Below are 23,006 nucleotides of genomic sequence, written 5' to 3'. Positions count from 1 at the left end.
CTTTTTTGTGGTGGTTTTTTGTGGGTGGGTTTGTTTTTGTTTTTTTAAACTGTGTCCTTTTATAGCTAAATCTGGGGTTTTGCTGTGGGCAAAAGGTCTTGAGCCTGTGTAGGACCTCTCTTGGTCAGCAGCTGTCAAAAGTTTCTTTGTGATCTGGGAGGGTACAGCAATAGTTACCCTGGACTGGCCACAGTGAAAGTAGAACAAATTATGTCCTATATTTTGGTAATAATCACCCCAGTACCCCAAACTGGGATACAGATGGGTGGCTATATGTGGAAGGATGCAAACCAGGAGGCAGTGAGTGGCTGAAGGGTTGCTCTCTGCCCAGCAGATAAAAGAAGTGAGAAATGCTAGGTAAGGGTGGTGCAAATGCTCCTCTCTGCCCAGCAGATAAAAGAAGTGAGAAACGCTAGGTAAGGGTGGTGGCAAATGCTCCCCAGTCCTGCTGGAAGAGCTGAGATTTCCTTGTGTGAGCACCACACGGAAATCATCTGCCCACACACCTTGTCTGTGCACTGTGTTTTCATTGAAATTATTTCTACAGGGAAGTTATGGATGAGTGTGATGGATCTGACCCACTAAAAGATGATAATTTCACTAGAGGTACCAGTACTGACTCATGGGGAACACCGCTGATTACAGGCCTCTGCGCTGCTGATCACAACCCTCTGAGCTCTGCCATTCAGCCAGTTCTCAATCCACCTTGCTGGCCACTCATCTAACCCACAGTTCCTAAGCTTACCTATGAGGCTACTGTGGGAGACAGTGTCAAAAGCTTTGCTGAAGTCGAGGTCCACGGCTCTCCCCTCATCTACCCAGCCAGTCATGCCATCGTAGAAGGCTATCAGATTGGTCAAGCATGATTTTCCCTTGGTGAATCCATGCTGACTACTCCTGATAACCTTCTTTTTCTCCACATACTTAGAGAATTCATCCAGAATGAGCTGTTCCATCACCCTTCCAAGGACAGAGGTGAGGCTGACCAGCCTTTAGTATCCTGGATCCTCCTTCTTGCCCTTTTTGAAGACTGGAGTGACATTGGCTTTCCTCCAGCCCTCAGGCATGTCTCCTGTTCTCCATGACCTTTCAAAGATGCTGGAAAGTGGCTCAGCAACAGCATCTGCCTGCCCCCTCAGCACTCCTGGGTGCATCCCATCAGGGCCCATGGATTTGTGCATTTTGAGTTTGCCTACATGTTCTCTAACCCGATCCCCCTTGATCAAGGGAGGGCCTTCCTTTCTCCAGACTTTTTCTCTTAGCTCCAGGGTCTGTGACTCCTGGGGGCAGACCTTAGCAGTAAAGACTGAAGCAAAGAAGGCATTCAGTAACTCTGCCTTCTCTGCATCCTCTGTCAGCAGGGCACCCACCTCATTCAGCAGCGGGCCCACGTTTTCCCTAGTCTTCCTTTTGCTACTGATGTACTTGAATTCTCTGCTTGAATGATGTATTTGCTGCTAATCGTTGTCCTTGACATCCCTTGCCAGATTTAGTTCCAAGTGAGCCTAGCCTTCCTCATTGCAGCCCTGCATACTCTGACAACGTTCCTATATTCCTCTCAAGTGGCTAGTCCCTTTATCCACATTCTGTAAACTTCCTTCTTCCATTTGAGGTTTTTCTACAAGCTTCTTGCTCGTCCATGCAGGCTTTCTGCCTCCTTTGCCTGGTTTCTTACTCGTAGGGACAAACAAATCTTGAGCTTGGAGGAAGATGTGCTTGAATATTAACCAGCTCTCTTGGATCCCTCTACCTTATAGAGTCATAGCCCATGGGATTCCTTCAAATAGGTCTTTGAAGAGGCCAAAGTCAGCTTTCCTGAAGTCCAGGTTGCACTCCTACTCTTCGCCCCACTTCTTCCACACAGGATCATGAACTTCACCATCTCATGGTCACTGCAGCCAAGGCTGCCCCCAACTTTCACCTCCCTAACCAGTCCTTTGTGAGCACAACTTCCAGCAGCACACCTACCCGTTGGCTCTTCTACCGCCTGTGTCAAAAAGTCATTCACAGTGCTCTAGAGAAACCTCCTGTGTGTCCCTGGCTGTCTTGCCTTTCCAACAAGCATCAGGGTGGTTGAAGTCCTCCATGAGAACCAGAGCCTCGTTGGCTCTTCTACCGCCTGTGTCAAAAAGTCATTCACAGTGCTCTAGAGAAACCTCCTGTGTGTCCCTGGCTGTCTTGCCTTTCCAACAAGCATCACAGTGGTTGAAGTCCTCCATGAGAACCAGAGCCTGATGTGGAGAAAAGTAGTGGAGAAAGTCATGAGGCACAGGAGAAACCTTCTCTGTGGGTTGGCTAGGATGGATCACAGTAGCTCCAGTCTCAGGACACCTCCTGACCCCACCTCACAACCTGTTGTGCGAGGTATCATCCAACAAAGCCAGAGTTTCCATCTCTCTTCTGGGGTTTACAGCATCCCTGGCAAGACCATCACAGCTGCAGATAACAAACAAGCAAGGCAATCAGCTTTAATGTTTTCTGCTTGGTTCTCACCCCTCGCCCACACCGCAAGACCCTAATGGTGAACTTTTCACCCTGAACACCTTCCGTGCTGTGAGCCTCTACAGCAGACAAGTCCTAGGCAGTAAATCCACTTTTTTTCAGACAATGGTGTCTATCGAGTTGCTCCCCTCGGTGCTTCGCTGCGATTCACTGTCTGTCCACCTGCTGCCCTTCTGTCTGCTCCAACGTGTGTACCGGCAGAAGCAGCGTGGTGCTCACCTGTGGGAAGGAGAGAAAGGAGAAGCAGAAAGAGGGAGACTGTGCAATGTGGTGACCCAAGGGTGCCTCCCTGCGCACTTTGGAGAAACACTGGATTTTGCCAGCGTTTCCTGAGAGCCGAAAGAAACCCAACCTTCTGACAACAAGCAAAGGTAAACAAACAGGCAAGTAAAACAGCAGGTTTGGGTGAAGGTTCAGGGCTGTTTTCTACTATTTTTGCCTCCTGCTTACTCACTGGAACAAGGGGCACTGCAGCCAGGAGCCAGGGCAGAGATTCTCTGTGCAACATGTGGGTGGGATCTTCTTACCTGGTGCCTTTAGCTGCTCCAAGGATCGGCAGCCAGGGCAGGTCCCTCTCGCTGGCTCTCAGAGGGTGACCTTAGTCTGGGATGGCAGCTCCCAAGTACCAGCACAAGCTGCCCCAGTGCTAAATCTGACTGGTTTTAACACAGCACAGAAAGCAGCTGCAGGACACTCCTAGCATCCTTTAAAAATAAATCCTGGCACCACCCGCACAGGTTGTTGTTGCAACCCTGATGCACAGTGAAATCAGCTCATTTTCAAATTAAAGTTGCTGATGGAACAAATAGCATGATACTGACCAGGGTAGACACAGAATAAGAAAAATCCCAAAGTGACGCTTCTTGTTTTAACAGTAAATCTCTGTCTTTTATGGTAACACCCCAAGTTGATGCCAGAAGGTCCTACAGGTAAGCACAAAGATGCCTTGTGAGAGAGTAACATAAAAGGACGGCTTGGCCAGTTGCCTTCCCTCACAACATCCCTTCCATATGCACCCAAAACGCAGGGATTTGTCTGCCGCTAGCTCAGTCATCACCGATTAAAAAAAGACAGCAAGACGAAGACTGCTTGAGCCAGCCACAGAGTTCTGTTAATTCATGCCAGGCAGCAGCAGTGGCAGCAGCTCAGCCTTGCTGACTGCTCCTAGAATAAACCTAAGCCATCGTTCCAGCAAGGAGGTTACCACAGATCCCTGCCATAAAAGGAGTAGATTGCTCTTAAAAATCTAACTGATGCAGATGACAAATGTAAGAATGACTAAATAAGAAACAGCTCGCTTGGCTGATCTCCTATGCTGGCCCCTACTGCTACTGAAAAAAAAAAAAATCTGTCTTAACAACGCAGAGAAAAATAAAAACCAGCTGAATATCTTTTCTTAGACGACTAGTTCTCACATTCCCATTCAAAGACAGTCTATTTTGCTGTTGGCTCTACTCTTGGCATGAAACTTGCCCTGAGGTACCAAAGTGGGGATATGAGGGACAAGTGTGGGTTTAGGGCTGCTAAACCTTCAGCTTGAAAACCGCGCTCACAAGCCCAGAATTCGCACCTCGCTAAATAGCAGGCTGTTATTCAAGCAGAGAAAACTTAAAAAGCGACTTCCATAAGCTAGTGCCCAACTAATGGCAAACTGGTGTACTCCAGCAGGCCAAGTCTAGTCTTAGTGTAATTAAAACGGAATCAGATCTAGTTCTTCAGAGCCAATATCTAGCTAACAAGCCTGCTTTAGAAACCAATCAAATCTATAATAAAGCAGCAGCCTGCAACGTGTGGGAGGGTACAATGCCTCACTTTTTTTTTTTTTTTCCATAGGAAAAAGCTGTTGGAGCAAGAGACAGAAGGAGATGAACAACATTTTGAACGTTGGGGGTAAGTGTTTGCCTCTCCCCCACAAATTCTCTCCCCTTTGGGGGTATCTGAAGTGATCAGAAAGAGTGGGTGTTCTGAAAAACTAAGGGAACCTTAGATTTATCAAGTATACCAAGAGATATATCAAGTATTTCCCAACTCCTTTGAAGAAGGGAAACAAAGGTAGCTCGCTTCCAACTTCTCTGTCTTTTGTTTCACACGTACATGTCCAAACAGAGGCACAGTTTGCTACACATGAGTTTTATAGGTTTATTAGAAAAATACTTGATCTTTGATAGCATTGCATATTTTATACATCCAGTTAAAACGCTTTTTATCCCTTTCATTCAAATTCACAATTTGTGGATAAGTTCTTCATGTAATCTTTGTAGTTAACGTACTTGTACACACTGAACGGGTACCTGTAATGGAAGGGAATCTTACTGAGAGGCAGGAGCCCCTTCAGGAAACATTACTTGTCTGTACTGGAAAGTCACAGAGGCAATGCCATGGTTTTGGCTTCAGCAGACATCCTGAGTTCCATCTTTCTCCACCAGGGGTTTGTGGGGGACAGAAATCCAAAAGTCATCAGCCAAATGGGCCACGAACCAAGCCTCAAAAGGATGAACAGTTTCACTGGCAGCTGCCTCTACTTCAGGTGATGAGCTGTTATTCCTTCCACTGCCACACGTACAGAGTCAAGAACTCTAATCAGATCACTTGTTTTCAATGGATGAAGGGTCAGTTCAGTTTATGGAGAAGTCCCTGAGATATTACACACAGCATCAAGCTGCTTTTGAATAAGGAGGAAAACCGGGACAGTAGGATAAACTTTAAATTTCTTGGACTACAAAGTGCTCACAGTGTTTGTATCTTCCACATTAATGGACAAAATAATACTGTAAAAGTCAATGTCTATTGTGCCATTCTTTGAAGGTGTTAAAAAGCGAAGAGTTCAAATTAAAAGAATCTGTAGGTAGATCAAGCCTGTTTTCCTAGGGGAAAGGCAGTGGAGTAAAAAGCCCTAACTAACCCTTTCAGAAGTATAAAATGGCATCAATGCTTTGGAGAATCTAATCAGAGAAGGAGGTGACAAGAGGAAATGGATAGCAGTGTGTAGGTGTATCTTCTAACAAGGGACTGTGGAACTGATAGCAGATGGTACCTCTATGAACTCCACAAATCTGGCAGCACATGGCTCACTTGGTTAATGGATGATCACAGTCCAGTGGTTCTTGATTGCATCTTTTGATGTTTTTATCCAGTCTGCACTTTAACTTTATCCATAGGAGAAGTGGCAATCATCTCTACTCAGAAAGCTATCTAAAATCACTATCTGTGGCACTGAGTGCTCCAGGGGACTTGAAAGTGCCTTCATATCCACTGAAGAACACTCCTACATCAATACCAACTTTAAGAAGGTGCAATTGTACCCATCGGAGTTAGCCATGCGACACTCCAACCTTCCAGGAAAAAAAAATACACAGCCACAAATTGTTGTGGCATCAGTTTATGGTAAGATCCAGTGTGTTCCTCAAATGAAGGCTCCTGCACCCTGAAGAATGAATTCAGGCATGATTACTCGACTTCTTCCTCATCCAGGGAAGTCAAAACCTTCTCCTGTAACATAGAAAGAAAATTTGCAATTATAAAACCAACGAGGATCTTCGTCCTAATTCCAAATCTGCTGAGGTCAGCCAGTAGGTTTGCCAGGAGGATTTCCTGACCTTGCCTGCTATTTATTCCAACGGACACAGGCTGCTGAGTCTTTCCACTCATTTCATGAAGCACAAAGGGAGGAGGATCTCTGTTCTAGGTGCCTCCCAGCAAATTCAGGTAAATGAGCTGCAAAGGGCAGCAGCTCAGCATCACTGCTGACAAAAGAGGACCTGGCACAACTGGCTTTGAAAGAGGGATATGAAGGTAAACAGATGCCTTTGTGCACAGGGAAAGTGGAAGCATACCACACTGTAAGGGCAGACTGTCCCCAGAACCACAGACTTTTAGGGAGAAGGCTAGGATTAGGGCAAGCGTGAAGTTTCCTGGTGCTTCTTCCAGCCTTCAGCTATCTGTGGTGGAGAGATCATCTGTGCCTGGAATAGTGTTTTATACTTAATAATCCTCCATGAATGTCTCCTATTGATTTTTGGAAAAAGTTTGCAGCATAGAAGATGTCTTAGAGCAAGTAATTCCACAGCTGGGGGACACGTGGTTTGGTTTGGTTTGCATCTGCCCCATGTTAGTTCTGTGGAAATGTGTTGCTTTGAGTTGCCTTAGCCCATGCACAAGTCAAAGGAGGCAAAACACATACCCAGCCACCCTGCTCCTGAATCCATGGCTTGAAGTGTTCTCTGAGGTACTTTAATCCGAAGCCCAAGACCAGGTTCATAGGGTGGTTGTCCACAGCAGTAAGTCTGGTGGCAACTTCCATTGTAAAGGCAACTTTTGTGCATTGTACTTGGTCTCCTGGCTCACTTGTGGAAACTGCTGAGACGTCCTCCAGGAACAAATCAGTGATCCTCTTGAAGAAGGTGTAGGACAGCATGTCTTTAAAACGCTGATTGAAAACTTTGTCCTTTTTGATCTGAAATTAACAATAAAGATTGTGTGTGAGCTGATGCAGGCAGGATGCAGGAGCAACCACAAAACCATGGATTAAGGGCAAAAACCGAATTTAATCTCAATACCCCATGGATCAGGGAACCTCTGAAGCAGCCCCTGGGCAGAGGCAGGCAAGCAGGGGACACAGGCACCGTGGAACAAGAGTCCTTATTAGCACGAGAGTCCTCGTTAGCGAGGGAGTGAGGGAGCTCCCACTTGCTGTTTGGGTCTGTATTTCAAGGATTCAGGCAGAGTTTTCTGCTGGGCTTTGATCTCTCCACCAGCAGGGCAGGAATCTTGTTAAGGGCAAAGAACCAATTTAATCTCAATACCCCATGGATCAGGGAACCTCTGAAGCAGCCCCCGGGCAGAGGCAGGCAAGCAGGGGACACAGGCACCGTGGAACAAGAGTCCTTATTAGCACCAGAGTCCTCGTTAGCGAGGGAGTGAGGGAGCTCCCACTTGCTGTTTGGGTCTGTATTTCAAGGATTCAGGCAGAGTTTTCTGCTGGGCTTTGATCTCTCCCCCAGCAGGGCAGGAATCTCGGGCGTGTTGGATAAGGTGCCCCTGAGTCCATCCCAGCCTGTGTTATCTGAGTGCAGATGTTCTACTTGTTGAGCACACAAAACTGAGCAACAATGAGTGTGATAGGTGTGTTCTCCAGCACCCCACGTGCGAGTCACTTGAGTGTATTTACAGTCCCCCTCACCAATCTTCTGTTACTTTCCCACAGATTGGTTAAATCCAACCACTTTTGTTGGAATTGCTTTCCCCATCTTATCGGGAAGGGAGACCATCTCTGGGTAACACATGCAATACAGTCTAATCACAGTGGTGAATGCAAGAGATGACACACAAACCCAACACCTCACTGCAAAGCTGCTCCTTCAGGCTCTGGAGGTCGCTCTATGGTTTTTTCCTCAAGAAAATCTTCAGGCTTTTTGCATTTGAGTAAGAGAAGCAAGAGAGAGAGAAAGCAAAATAAGTGTGACACTGATACTGTGACCTGCAGGTGAGGTGATATGGGAATACAGGAGCAGGAGGAAGGTGACAGTAAAGGCAAGGTTATGGAAAGTGCTGGCAAAAGCTGCCATGCGAAGCTCCACTGGCTCAGTCATGGTCTTTGTGATGCTTCTTACTGTATTTGGGTACCTCTCTGCTGCAGGAGCTGAGCACGTCCTCCATGTGGGACTATACCTTTACAGGCAGGGGGCAACTGAAAAAGGGAGTGAAGGGAACGAGGACCTATATTTTTAATAGAGAAAACATCCACTCCAACTAATGAACTCATGCGGGGGTTCTTCTATAGCTTTTGGGCAGGGCTTTCAAAATGCACTCAGAAGATTTATTTCCCTGCAGCAACTCTCAAAGCTGTAGCATTTCTCTCCCTCCACTGGGAGCAACTTGTATGCCAAATGTAATGTCTCAGAGTAAGTCAAGTGCTCAACGTGCCATGAAACTCAACGGGAATGAGGAAAGTGACTCCTCTTTGAAATGTACATTTTTGTTGTCTTCCTCGCACACCCCAGCAGAGATTCCTGCTAGTCCTCTGGTCTTGAGAAAGATTTCAGGATAAATTATGAAGGTTTTGGAAAGCCCTAAATGTGAAAAGAGAAGTTCAGGGTAGAGACACAGGTCACAAAACATTCACTCCCAAGGCAAGCGTAATCTCTCTCGCACATTCTAAACCATGTCGCTCCTGAAAACAGAAGGAGTTACCTTTTCTTCTAGTTGGTCCCCTTTTTGTCTTAACAGTGTAACTACTGTTTGTATTATCTTTTCTTCATCTGTTAAAGAAAAGAGTAACATAAATATCTCAGCCTTCTAGTAGGATCCAGACAGCAAACTATGGCAAAAGCCATAGTTTGTCACTTACTCATGAAAACAGCTACTATTTTGTGGCAAAATCACAATGAGTTGTGCATCCAGGCTTTAAGCAGAAGCTCACTGTTCTAGTCTGCGTGGAGTAAGCAATGCTGTCTCTCCATCTGCCCAACTTTTTGCTCCAGTTAAGAATCAGGGAAAGGGCAGGGGCTTTAACATCCCACTGCCAGCCCTTTGGGCTTTGAGATATTCCTGATAACCAGCCAGAACAAAAGAGCAGCTAGCAAAAGCTCATGAAAATAGACTTAAAATCATAAAAAAAAAATCCCCTCATCATTACCATTTATTCCTTCCATAACTCATTAGGACAAACTCTGGGTTTGTCGGATTAAAGAAAAAGCAAGTATGGCAGGATCCCCCTTGTAACCAGAAATCCCTAGAAAGCTTGCATTAAAACTAAATCTCTGCAGGCGTCATGAAAAAAAAACAAGCAGTTTGGACTTACAGCAGAGATACTGTTGAGCAGTGTTGTGCCATCACTGAAGAGGGGCTGACCAAGACATTATTGCCCCAAGGACTAGTCTTTGGCCTTAGAGCCCCAGTGTATTACTCTGCCCTCAGCCCTGCCACTCCTACTGCTGCTCTGTCACCTTATGTCCCTTTGCCTTTATCTTCCTTTTCTCATGTCACACATCCTTGGCTTTTTCAGGATTCTCCCTTTAATTGCAGTAGCAGGCAGGACTTGTTAAAGATTGCAAGAACAGTCCCCAAAATGTGGGCAACGGCAAGAATCACCAGAGCAAACTTCCTTCTTCACAGTGTCTTACCACAGAAGTTCCAAGTAATACACCATGTCTAGACAAAATGCCTCAGTGTGCAATCCCAACCCGACCTACTGCCCATGAGTGTGAAATTCTTCACCCTTACTGTGTTCCTTACCCTTGATTTCATCAGTAGGATTGTTATTGTCTTGTTTCTGATGCAGGTCCTGATCCGTTGTCCTGAATGACACATCTGAGGGAGATTCCCAGGATCTGGAAGTAACAAGCTTGGCAAGTTTGTCTGCAATGTGGTTGACATCTGCTGTTTCACCTCATTGGGAAGGAGGGTGGGAAATAAAGAAGGCAATTAATCTTTCCAGGAAATAATTCAGTGATGTACTCATTTACATGCCCCCTGAGGTGGCAGTGCCCATAGGATATCCAGAGATACATTTCCCCACGCTGGGGCTTTGCTATTGCTTGAGATCAGCTGGTAATAATTTAGAGAGACAAGTAAAGCAGTACAGCCCCTCTCTAGTATTTGAGCAGCAGATAACCACACAGAGCCCACACAGACCAAGTGTGAGTGTTGCTCAATAGCATACATCCTTGCAGGCACACATTAAGAACGGCGAGAGTATTGCTCTGTGTGAATCTTAGACCTTACTGTGAGTGGTATTGCCCATGATTAGTTCATCTATAGGTCCAGATTCAGAAAAGATGATGTATTTGAATGCTCTTTCCTTGTTCCCACGGGTAAATCCTGTGCAAAGGAGAAGCTGACTTCACTTCAGAAGCACCCCTAGCACAACAAGCTTCTTGTGTCCTTGACACTTCTGAATTAAGACATGAATGTCGGGAGAACTCAGCAACCAAACTGGCTTTATCCACTTTGTGTAACGACCCTGTTCGGGACCCTCCTTGGCTTGGACCTCTGCCTTGGTGAGGGGACTCCAATGGGGATCCTGTGAGCGGGAGGAGCTGTCGCAAGGTTTGTTTCATCTAAAAGGTGGTCTTCCTTACAACTCGGCTAACAAAGTGTGGGATGCAAAGCTCCATCTTCCCACCACCACTGCCGTGAGCAGCAGCTCCTGTGTGACCCTCAGACATCCAGACAAGCTCAGCAGCGTCCTGACACATGTAAAATTCACAACCAGAGTTTACCATGAGGGCAGCAGAGGTTAGTGCAGCCAATAAAAACTGCATTTCAAGGCTGCTGAATGAACGCGAAGACATTTCCATCCCCTCGTCTGCTGCAGAGCTTGTCAGGAAGCTGCTAAACTTCTAGGAAGGGCATCGGGCTGTTCATAACTTTGGAAACCTAAGATTAGGCAACTGGACAGGCCTTTGATTTAGACAGGTAATCCTCAAAAGCACCCCTGTTTTCTCCAGAAGGGCCTGGGCAAGCTTGCAGTGCAGCTGCTAGCAGTATAAGTGACAAAACACTAATACTGCTACTAATGTTTTAGGCATTGGTCCAGCAATTGGCTGAAAGGCTGGTAAAGCCCACATTTGAAGGCCAGCAGGATCCCTCAGGGAGGTTAGCTCCCAGCATGGGGAGGCTTTACCTCAAGGCCATGCTGCAGGGAACACGGCGGGGTATTGGCAGGGCCACCAAGTGATTGCACCCAAACTGTTGATAACTTTCCTTGGCAATGTGAAAATGAAATGGATATAAAAACAGATATCCAGATGCAGACATATATCCCTGGCAATAAAACGATGGGAAGTTGTAGTTATTTCCCCCTAGCAGAAGGCACTGGGCTGAGGCAGGGACCATTTCTTGAGAGATGTAGCTGGATTTGGCAGGAGGGAGAATTATGGGCTTGGGGAGTAGGAACAGGCCCAGGACAGTTAAGCCGATCAGGGATGGGGCATTAGGCTGGCGTAGTCGGTGATGGATAATGGTTAGAAGTATCTTTAGATGTGGTGAAAGAGGAGAACTGCTGCAACACCAACAGTATTCAAGCTTGGACAAATTAAACAAACAACCCCTTAACTGATGTATATGAAAACAATATGACAACGTATCATATGTTATATATGGCAACTTAAGGGGAATACCTCTTCCTCCTCTCTCAGTCTTGTATGACAAGTTATATTTATGTTAGTTACTTTCCAGAGTAGAAAAGGTAAAATCTCATTGCCTGCAGTGCAGTACCTGATGTGGGGCTGGCTTTGGTGGCTGGGGTACAAGATGTTTATGTGGATGGGTTCTCCAGATATCATATGGATTACAACCACCTGCCAGCTCTTCTTCTAACACGAGAGGGCAGGTTCAGACTTAATATAATAGCAACATGTAAAAGATAAGATTCAGATAACTCTAGAAGACTGTTTCCATTTAAGATACACAGTGGGGCTATAAGAGGTGGCCCTGTGCTTGAGGCAGGTTGCTGCCAACTGCTTGGCACCAGAGTTTCAAGCAGAGTCTGGCACTTTGGTTTAGTGTGGAACATATATCACATAATCAGAATGGGCCTTCAAAGAACATCTCTTTCTTGCTTTTAACGTGTGAGGTCTTCAGCCTGACTAGCATTTTATGTTTTCTTTCTAACCAGGGATGAAAAAAAAAAGCCAATGCTCAGAAAAAACAATTTGTACTGTTAGTTGTACAATACTTACCACCATACAATGGAAAACAGAAAAGCCAGGCACAACTGAAGATCTGGCAATCTGCCTTCCAAATTGGAAATCAATAGAGTTAGCATAAGACATGACCAAAAAGTGAAACATTCCTCCTCCAAATTGGAAATCAATAGAGTTAGCATAAGAGTTAGCAAAAAGTGAAAGAAACATTCCTCCTTCTTCCTTTCCACTTCCTTAAAGACAAGCAGCAAAAGGAAAGAACTAAGACATACTTGTCTGACGTTGAGAATTCCTTTCTGGAACAATCTTAGGATGTGCCTCAGGACTTTCTGCATGACCTTGTTGCAATGACGGCGTGGAGGACTTTTCCTGCTCTGCTCTGCTGCAGAAAAAAGGTAGACAGTATCCTGGCAAGTATCTTCTTTTTGACTGCTTTTTTCTCTGCCGTTCAATCACTCCACTCTGGAAAGCTTCTCTTACGGTTGGTCTCTCTTTATCCCTTTGATGGTCAGTCTCTACTTTTCTCCCGATTAAGGACGATTTCTGCACATTAGCCTCATTTTTCAGAAGTTTCCTATATTTACTGACAGACAACCGCCGCTGGGCATAGGCCATCAGGATCCTGTATTCTATGCTGTCTTGCTCATCATCTTCCAGCGGTATTTCTTCCATACTGGCATCACTTAGTGAACACATCTTGGTCCCTGCAAGAACATAGTCTCAGCTTTAGTGGCTTAGGGAACAGCCTGTTTTTCATGAATACCAACCAGTACTTGGCATTTCTACAGAACTGTTCGCAAAAACACCTTATAAACCTCAATGACATGAAGAATATTGCAGTACCTGGGAGCCAGAGTAGCACTGGAAAGAGAGTTAGGGAATTTGGTTACTGAGAAAGACCTCAGGCAGCATGCAAGTCCGTCAAAGCAGGGGAACAATAGACCTTCTACATTGCTCCTAACTGCATTTGGTGGCTTAGACAGGAAAGATGAGGAAATTCAAGGAGTATTCAATGGTCGGGTACAGCGCAGGAGAAGAGAAAAGTCTATTAACAACAAGAACTGATTCTTGAGATGGAAAGGAAAACAATTCACCAAAGCATTGCAGAGGAAAATCTATCCTCTGGCTCAAATGAGAAAGAATCAAAATTCATAAGAATTGTACTTTCAGAGGAAGCTTTGACGAATCCGGGCCCTGAGTGCTCTAGGTAGGAAAGCAAATGAGAACTAGCCCAAACATTAGGAAAAAATACAATATTTACATATCATGATGTTCTCAACTGTCCTTTCACTTTAGGGGCCCTGAACCAACAGTCTTGCGTGTTTGACTGCACGCAGTGGATGGCGCGGTGGCACTTCTCTGGTGTAATTTGGTCCTGTCCAAACAAACACACCAATCCCACAGCAGGCACAGGCATTTTGCCATCTTCCTGCTTCCCTAACGCATTGTACCTTACCGAGCCACGGTGCAAAATACTCTCCTGTTTTTGCTTTGCTCTAGATCCATTTGCCACCCGGCCTCCCTGAAGCCAGAGACACGAGGGGAAGAAACAGGAGCGATCAGCTGTGAGGCAGTGACCTCAGAAGGTCTCTTCTGCAGACCCCAGGTGAGGTTTTAGATGTTTGAGCAGGCAGCCCTGGCCTCTGACAGTGGGCTCTCTGCAACGTCTCTGTTCAGTGACCCTAGTAAAGTTGAACAAAACCATGCACACATGCATGTCAGCCAAAATAGGAGGTTTCTGTCCCCCCTGCCCTCTGCTAAACGGGTACCAAATTCACACACACTATGCCCTCAGACTGAGAGAAACTGACTTAAGCTAATTTCTTCCTGCCTGGAATGTCGTACTGGCTCACCTTTAGCAAAACTCTGGCCTTAAGCTCCTGAACATCTCTATTCGGAGCAGGTATCTCGCCTCACATGCCTCTCATTTCACTACTCAGGTATAAAGGATGCCATTTGTCTTCTGGGTATAGGTGGTGGTAGGACTGACACACTTCAAGGGGGTTAATAGAAAAGTTGGGAGCGACTGATTAGTCAAAAAGGATTTCCCAGCCCCAGTAAGTTGTGGAACAGCTGATTTATTACCTTGTTTTCAATGCAACTCTTATTGTAAGATTTTAACATCACTTTGATTAAATTTCACAGAATCACAGAATCACCATGGTTTGTAACTGTTCAAGTTAAAAAAAGAAAAGTTTTGTGGCACTCTTGTGCTGTTTTGCCATGAGCTGCAGAAAGCAAATCAATATTACACAACTTAGATAGATAAGCTACTTTTACTTCCACTATGCTAAGCTAAATTGGTTTTTTGATGGTGCTGTCGAGACAACAGAAGGAAAAAAAGGAACATATTAAAAAAGCCCCAGATCCCTCCTTACCAAATGTATGAGCAGCAGAAATTAGACCGACTCCAAGCCAACGGCTTACCGGTACTCTTAGTTCAGCATTGTCCTTACCAGGGAAGGGGAAAGGCATAAGGAAGGAAAAGGGGGAAATGAAGGACAGGGGGAAGGGAAGGAAGAAAGGGAAAGGGTTGGGGAGGAAGAAACCTGAAGGGTCACATTGTAGGTCCAACGCAATAGTTCTTCGAACCTTGCACTGCTAAATGCATCTATGCAGTTCTCAGTCTGCATCCCATTTTAGAGACCCTCTTTTTCCTTCAAGAGAAAGGACTCTTCCAGATGCTGCCCTGGGATAGCACTGGCTTCCACTTTCACTTTAGGACAGTCAGTAAAGAAGTAAGAGTGGGAGCAGTGTGATAGGGAGAAGGGGGGGACAAAAACATGGCACATCCATTGGTGGAAAAAGGAAAGGTGACTTGTTCATCTCTCAGGGAGCTGCTATGTTAAGTCAGTCCATGAGTGAGCCAAAATGTAATTTTCCAACCATGCTCAAGTTAAGCTATTGACACCCCAACCACCCCGACCCTCCAACAGCCTGTCTCAAACACATGGCAACAGCCTCTCTGAAACTTTCTTCCCAGTGCGAGCCTGGGTGTCAGCTTGCTCAGTTTTCCACTTGGAGCGTTTTCCAATTTGATGTTTAGAAATCTATACTTACCTTCATGTGGAAAAACATTCCACTATGCTTGGATGAGCATTTATCCCAGTAGCATCCAAGGTACAAGCAACTACGTTGCCTATGAATGGCAACCTGGGCTTCAGCAGGAGCCCTGTCCTGTGAAGGGTCCAGTTCTGCACTGAGACCTCTTGCTCACAAGGTCATACCCTGTTTGCTGGACATAGCCAGAGCACTTTGGAGGCCAGGGAAGAGAGCACAAATTCCCCCTCTCTTGCTAGCTGCTGCCTTGAGATATTCAAGGGGTCAGCAGGAGCTGTCTTCTCACCACATTTGTGTAGGCAGCTTTAATGAACCTACAAGGGAAACTGAAAGCCCAGCAGGAAAATGTCTGCAAGAGACTGTTACAAGAAATGAACCAAGTGGAGAAAAAGAAGTGGGAGCTAGAAATACAGAGAAAGCAAAGGAGAACTGAAACGATGCAAGACAGGCATGAGGCTTCTGCTTCTTCATTGTCCTGCCTAGGAAAGGAGAGCTGATTGTAACCGCCCTTGGGAGGCAGGGGAGCAAAGGCAAGACCTTTTCCGTGCCCACTGATTGTTTGAGACCATCTTCGGCTGCAAAACAGAGCAGTTCAGAGAGTGTTTTAAGCTGCACTGCGTTTCTCACTGTCTCTGCTACGCAAAAGGCAAGGCTAGAGCAACTCCGTTCAGCTGGGTGATGAGCCCAGGAACAGGCACTTCCCTTTGCCCCAGAAACCAGACCAAGCATTTATTTCATTCTGAAGTTTTTCCAGAACTAGAGAGAAAATGTTAAAGGCTATGCTATACTTTCCAATTATTTAATATTTTATTCAAACTCAACTTCCTCCTTGAGAAGATCTAACCTCACCCTTCAGATCAGATACTGATGCTCCTTAAAAAAGCATAGCCTTTCCCACCATGAGTAGTCTTTATAGATCTAAAAAAATTTGTGTAACATTCATATATACTCATTTTTCACTGATATAAAAATATAAATAACAATATAAAATAGATAAGCTATATAAAAATAACAATATCTATAACTTATAAAGTAATTACATAATATAAACGCCCATTCCCAACAGCAAGAGGAATTATCAGTAGCAGCATTAAAAACCACTTACAGCCCTTTACACTGGGCTATTACTTATACATTGAGAAGAGTCCTGCCCAAGGTACAGATATAAATCAAATGAGTTCAAAGGTTGGTCTCCTAAACGAGGCTCGTTGCAGACTGATAGCAGGAGGTAAGGTATTATTACAGCTTGCTGGTATGTAACATCAAATAAGCACTTGCACATCAGATGCAGCTGTACAGCTACGCCTGCACCTCGCTCTGATGGCGAACCTCTGAGAAATGGAACAAAAATATGTTGGTAAAAATGTGGTAGAGGAGCTTCCTTACTGGGACTTTTTTGAGCACTGATGTCTCGGTAAGAAATCTCACCCCTGTGTGGACAACAAGGCTGGAGGAGCCTAAAAACAGAATAAGGAGTTGCAGTTTATAACTCATGTATTTATAACTCATGTAACTCGTTTATTTGGAGATAGCAAGAAAAGAAGATATCACCACTGCTGGTGAGCATTTATAAAGGAGACTGCCAGTAGCTAGCTTGTTTTCCAGTTCATTTTAAAGTTTGAAATCTTAAGTGGTGACTTACATCTCTCTTTAGACTTACTTGTTCATACTATAACCACTTTATTTTTCCGATATCCCATCGGGAACAGAGACAAGCCAGGGCTTTTGCAGAAGCAGCACTCACTTTGCACAAACTCTCAGAACTGAACTTCTATGAAGAACATCTTTTAATGCAAGCATTGATTCAGTTTGACAAGTACTTGGAAGTCCTGCTAAAACCCAAATCTGCATATTATTTCCTAGGATGATTAAAAGAAACTTGGAGGATCAGATTATGGAGAGTAGCAGCACGGTCTCATTCTGTCTACTTAAAAACTCTGGTCTAAATTATTTATCTTCTGGAGCTTGCAGGCTCCACGGGAGCAGCATTACCCTTTTGCAGAAGCAGCACTCACTTCGCACAAACTCTCAGAACTGAAGTTCTATGAAGAACATCTTTTAATGCAAGCATTGATTCAGTTTGACAAGTACTTGGAAGTCCTGCTAAAACCCAAATCTGCATATTATTTCCTAGGATGATTAAAAGAAACTTGGAGGATCAGATTATGGAGAGTAGCAGCACGGTCTCATTCTGTCTACTTAAAAACTCTGGTCTAAATTATTTATCTTCTGGAGCTTGCAGGCTCCACGGGAGCAGCATTACCCTTTCCATCTTTACTCTCCTCCAGACTTTTTCCTCCCATTGTTGAACACGCCATTTCCCAGAAAATGGAAAGTGATCCGCCAACACTCATAGCGGTACATTTAACTATAACCTTCCACCCACTTCAAGAATTATCTGCCAGGATGGAGAAATTTGGCAAACACACAGATGGACTTCTGTGAGCCCCAAGACCAACAAGACCTGCTTTCCTGTGGAGTCTCTGAGAGCCAGTACTGGCTAAACCTGCACAAGTCCAAAAAATGTCCCCCAACTGTGATACCACCCGCGGCCAATTGCAATGATAGTCAACTAAAAGCTCGAGAAGTTTGTTATATGAGGCTGAGTGGGTGGGATACAGAAAGGAAACCATAAAAAAATGAGATAAAATTAGCAACTTGACTGTTTAATCTTTGTTAGAAGGAAGTGCAGCCTGGGGCTTCAAACGTCGATGAAATAACTGTTGATTTGGAGGGTGCCCATCTACACTCCTGTGTTCAACAAAACTGGACCAAGTGGTGTCCTGGCTATGCCATTTCTTGAAAGTCTTTGTATTGTTCTTATTTACTAATATATAATTGCATGTGTAGCTGCAAACCACCATGGTGGCTAACTCTAACTCTTGGCCCGTGCTCACCACAGAGTCTGCCTGAGCCCAAACTTGGGTGCCGCTCTCAGGCTTTCCCAGCCCCCTCTTCCCCTCCCAGCCCTGCTGACGTGCCTCCCCTCCTTCCTTCTCGGGTGCCCACAGAGCACAGATGAGCTCTACCACCGTTTTCTTCCACGGGAAGGAAGTTGGTTTCCCTGCCTCACGGACAGCCCTGGGATTTACCTGGGAAAGGCCTAGGGACCTTGGCCAAGCAAAGGCAACGTCAGTGCTGACCCTGCTGGTTGGCTCAATTCCCCGTCACCAGCACCAGCAAAACCCAGAGGAGCTCAGGTAGCTGAAGGTGGCTCTGCAGTGCCTGCCCTGAGAGGCTGAATAGACAAAGCAGAAAGGAGAAGTGAGAGAGGCCCCTGAAAAATGATTGCTAATCTCAGTTATTCAGGTCCGGTTTGGTGCTTCTCTCTCACCCAGCAAAGACAGAAATGCAGTTGCTTGCCTGGGACACCAGCTCTAAATAAAGCACTTTATTTTTGAGGCAATGCTGGAGGAAGGGGCTAACAATAAAAGCACAGCTGTTTACCTGCCTGACTCGTTCCAGGTGTGGATCCTTCCCTTCAGCTCTGCTCTCAGGTACAGAGGGGCTGACCGGGGTACATGGCAGTGGAGGCTCCTGTGCAAGGGGAAGCAATGGCCAGGATCCTCTCCCAGCTCTTCAAACCTCTCCTTTCCCCAGGGTGGGTGACCCTAACTTACTGATAGGTCTTGTGGAGAAAAGCAGAACCATCACGGGTCTCCAGAGTTCATTAGTACGTAAAGCAACACACTTTGATGAAGAAATATTTTGTACTTATTGAGCCAGTCCTTCTCATAAAACCCTTACGAGTTGTCGGTGCAAGAGAGACCGAACCGTTATAAATTGTACAGATGCTGTGGAAAAGCTGGTTTTATACAGAAGCCCACCAGAAAGGCCTTCTCCACGTCCAAGACAGTTGCCTCTTCTCCCCCAGTACAGTTGCCTCTAGGACAGAAAGCGATAACTTGCAAGCTGAAGGATTATGCACCCCTTATTTAATCTTAACTAAATAGGACACAACCTAATTAGTGAAGGCAGAGTTACACTAGGAAAACATTTCCAGTGGCAACAGATTTTTTCGTGAGCACTGTTGTGCAACAGATACAACGTGTGCTGAATAAGAAAGGTCTGTGCTGATACACGTCTTTCAGAAGAGAAGTTGTCTGCTAGTCTGCAGCTGTATTTCTCAGATTTAAAGCTGAGAGTATACCAAAGACTCAGCCTCTAGAAGAGAAGTGATGCGCTGCTTGGCTTCCAGCACCAGCAGAAATGGTAAGACACCAAAAAAGGTATTTATGACCTGCGGTGGACTAAATTGGCTATCACGGTGCAGCAAAGATCTGCGAGAGAAAAGGGAAGAACAGACCTGCTTGCTGATGATTTTAGGGGAGCATGTCACCTGCTGAATCGCCTCCACCATTTACTTTCTTGAATTAGAGTTTCTTTTAGTTGTATGTGAAGGCATCTTACCAGCAAGAGGTGACATAGCTCTCACCATCGTTACGGCTAAAATCCTTTCTTATATTTTGCAAATACTTCATGGAGAAGGATTTAATGATTATCTCTGTATCTGAGTCCTCCTCTCCTGCCCATTTTGCAAATCCTTCATGGAGAAGGATTTAGTGATTATCTCTGTATCTGAGTCCTTCTCTCTTGCTGGCGCAGGAGCCTCTCCCTTATTGGCTTTAGAAGCACCCTCTTCTGCATCAGAAGAGTCCTCTCCCCTGGTGGCGCAGGAGCCTCTCCCTTATTGGCTTTAGAAGCACCCTCTTCTGCATCAGAAGAGTCCTCTTCAGCAGAGGGCTGAGCTGACCTCCTCCTTCTCCTTCTGGTCACCAGAGCAACTTGTCCCGGTGCGGGTGGAGTCCGAGCAAGGTCACTGTCACTGCATATCACATTTCCGCCCCAAAATCTAAAGAGAAACCATCCCTGCAGCCCATTTAGCAATATCAACACTAAAATAATGATTTTAGGAATGCAGCTCTCAGTCACGCTATCCAAAGGGGCTGCATCCTCTGTCTCCGATGGTGACAATTTCACCGGAGCAGTAAAGGGTAAAGTAAACATTCCCAAAGTAAAATTCAAAGTATGATTAGCAACAGAATTCAGTACGACATGCCCGAGGAAACTAGGTAAAGAAACCAGCCATTCAACCACAGTATGGATCAGAATAAAACACAATACCAGGTTTGAACCACCACGTACAGATACAAAGAGCAAGTAAATTATACAACACATCAGGCAAATTGTACAGGGCCACCACAGTATGGATCAGAATAAAACACAATACCAGGTTTGAACCACCACGTACAGATACAAAGAGCAAGTAAATTATACAACACATCAGGCAAATTGTACAGGGCCGAATCAAGTAACCTGGAAGAAATTCCCATCAAGATATGATACAATATTCTGTCTAAAAACATGATGTAAGCTGTCTGTTTTGATCTCCGAGCAAGCTGGAATTCAAACTATTCAGACAATCTACCAGAGCTCTAGTTGTACCACGGTTGAGCCCCACGTTGGGCGCCAATAAATCTGTCATGGTTTTGACCGAATTGACCAACCAGACCAACAGATGACCCCTCCCTAAGGAAAAGAGAGGAGAGGAAGAGGTTAAAAAAAAAGTTAAAAAAAAATGAGTTTAGGAAAAAACCTAAACTACTTTAATGAAAATATAAATAAATAATGAAATAATTAATAATAATAAAAAAGGGAAAAAAAGGAAAAAAGGAAAAAAAAAGAAAAAGAAAAAAAATATGGGAAAAGAGAGGAGAGGAAGAGGTTAAAAAAAAAGTTAAAAAAAAATGAGTTTAGGAAAAAACCTAAACTACTTTAATGAAAATATAAATAATGAAATAATTAATAATAATAAAAAAGGGAAAAAAAGGAAAAAAGGAAAAAAAAAGAAAAAGAAAAAAAATATGCAGTGTATACAAAACCGTATCAAGCTCCCAGGATGATGATCAGGTCACCAGCAGGCACAGGGGAAAGTCCCAGGCTGGACTCGGTGATGGACAGGAGCCAGATTCCAGCTCTGGAGTCAGGAACGCTCGGATCGGGATCAAAGGCAGACGAACAGACAGGGTCCTCCTCGGACGTCGGCCATTGAAGGAAGAGAGTTGACCCTTTGATCCCTCAGCTTTTATATTAAGCGTGATGCAGATGGGATGGAATACCCTGTTGGTCAGTTTTGGGTCACCTCTCCTGTCCTCTCCTCCCCACAGGTGGGACCCCTCTACGCTTTTCCGCTTCTGACTCTCCAACGGGGCAAATAACAAATTTCCCTGCCCTTGGTTGTTATAGCAATACGTATAAGCAGGGGCCACTCTGCTCCCCATCACTTGGTATAATCAGGTCTTATCACTGTGAGAGTGAACAGTTTCTGAACAATATGCTGTTAATTTTCAGAGTTTAGTTCGTTAGAAGAGGCCCAGCTAGAAAAGTAAAATTACTGAACAGAAAATTAGTTCTGTTTTACCCCAAACCAGGACAACAGCCAAACAATATACAAGAGAAATGAAGTTCAGAGAAGAAAAGGGGGTTTTATTACCTTCCAGGTCTATTGCACCAGCAATGTTGGGTGCCTGCTGATGTCAATGCTTTCTTCTCCTCGTCCAGTGGCTAGGCTTGTTCTGCTAGAGCCAGCTTTGCAAGCACAGCACTTCCCTTCAGAAACCTGAAGTTAACTTCTTTTCATTTAGTATTTTCAGTCTTTCATCAAAACATATGTTCGTAAGCTTTCACTAAAAAGGGCGCTGCACTTGCAATAAAAAAAAAAAGTGCCCCGTGTACTTCCTTATGAGAACAACGTTCAAACATGTCAGCTCGCTTATAAAAAGCAGAAAGGGTAGGGCCGGCCCCTCCTGCACGTGATTTCTCCTCAGCAGTGCGCTAGGCAAGGGGAAAAAGTCTATACTTCTTTGGGGCTTCTTGCCAAATGCTATCTTTTTTCTTTTTTTCTTCCAAACCCTCTTTTTCTCCACGGTACAGATTCAAATCCAATCGTCGTTTGGATACAGGAAGGTTTTTTAAGTGTTTTGAAAAAAGTTATACCTCTTCTTCTATAAACTAGTCTCTGCTTTTCCTATATCGTTCCACTTTGGTTTTTTTTCAAAATCGTGTTAAACATTAATTAGATAAGATTGGTAAGGTACCTGCAACAGCACCATGGTATTGCTCATCTAACTACTGAACCGAAGTCGTGATTCCATTACCCGTAAAACTAAGCACCAGTTAGTTGGGTCGGAAGCACACATCCATTTTAAGAGGGTTTTTCACCATGCCAGTGATCTTCCATTTTCAAAATAAGCTTGTAGACCAAGTCGCAAGCTCAGAGGACCCTGATGCACATGAAACAGCCGAAGAGGGCGAACGCTCGCGTTTATCTGTGGAAGAGAAACAGTTTTAGGAGGTGCAGAGGGGTTTCTGGCTGGGAGAAGATCCCTTCTCAGGAACAAAGGCACCAGAGGCTGCGCCTTCATCTGAGGCCATTGTACGGAAAACGTCTGTCTGGTGCCTTTCCTGTGAAGGGAGGAATTTACTCGTAGAAACAGAAATATAAGCAGAGCCAACTTTGGCGTTTCCAGGGAATAGCGGCTTGGAGTTCACTTATACGTTGCAGGCTTATAGAAGCTTTTTTGTTCGTGTTCACTGAAGCTTTCCATTTCCTTCCTGCTTTCCTAGGGCCAACTGACCTGAGAGCAATAATAGCAGATGGAAAGCCTGCGCATTACGGATTATTAACGATCTGTCATACCGCGGACTGCAAAAATTTCAATTTTCGTTTTCTTTTCAAACAGATGCCGTACCCCAATGCAGAATACACTTTCTCCAATACTACGAGGGGAAAAAAAAAAA

General features: G+C 44.9%; 1 protein-coding gene across 2 annotated transcripts; it reads right to left on the bottom strand.

The window, feature by feature from the left end:
• Nucleotides 1–4,620: 4,620 nt before the first annotated feature.
• On the bottom strand, nt 4,621–22,063 carry BCL2L14 (BCL2-like 14 (apoptosis facilitator)). Of its 2 annotated transcripts, none has more exons than XM_014959251.1 (6): nt 21,700–22,063; nt 12,419–12,850; nt 9,736–9,888; nt 8,692–8,759; nt 6,683–6,955; nt 4,621–5,991 (listed from the first exon to the last, which is right to left on the bottom strand). In XM_014959251.1, exons 2-6 carry the CDS (start codon nt 12,840–12,842, stop codon nt 5,950–5,952), a joined length of 960 nt encoding a protein of 319 aa, XP_014814737.1. In that variant the 5' UTR covers nt 12,843–12,850; nt 21,700–22,063; the 3' UTR covers nt 4,621–5,949. The 2 variants fall into 2 exon arrangements, with proteins under 2 accessions (XP_014814737.1, XP_014814738.1); XM_014959252.1 differs by lacking the exon at nt 21,700–22,063 and adding an exon at nt 18,654–18,784.
• Nucleotides 22,064–23,006: the final 943 nt, after the last annotated feature.

Source organism: Calidris pugnax, unplaced genomic scaffold (genome assembly GCF_001431845.1).
Source record: "Calidris pugnax isolate Ruff unplaced genomic scaffold, ASM143184v1 scaffold298, whole genome shotgun sequence".
NCBI classification, from domain to species: domain Eukaryota; kingdom Metazoa; phylum Chordata; class Aves; order Charadriiformes; family Scolopacidae; genus Calidris; species Calidris pugnax.
The sequence above is the reverse complement of the archived record's forward strand: the minus strand, read 5'-3'. Positions and strand labels throughout refer to the sequence as shown.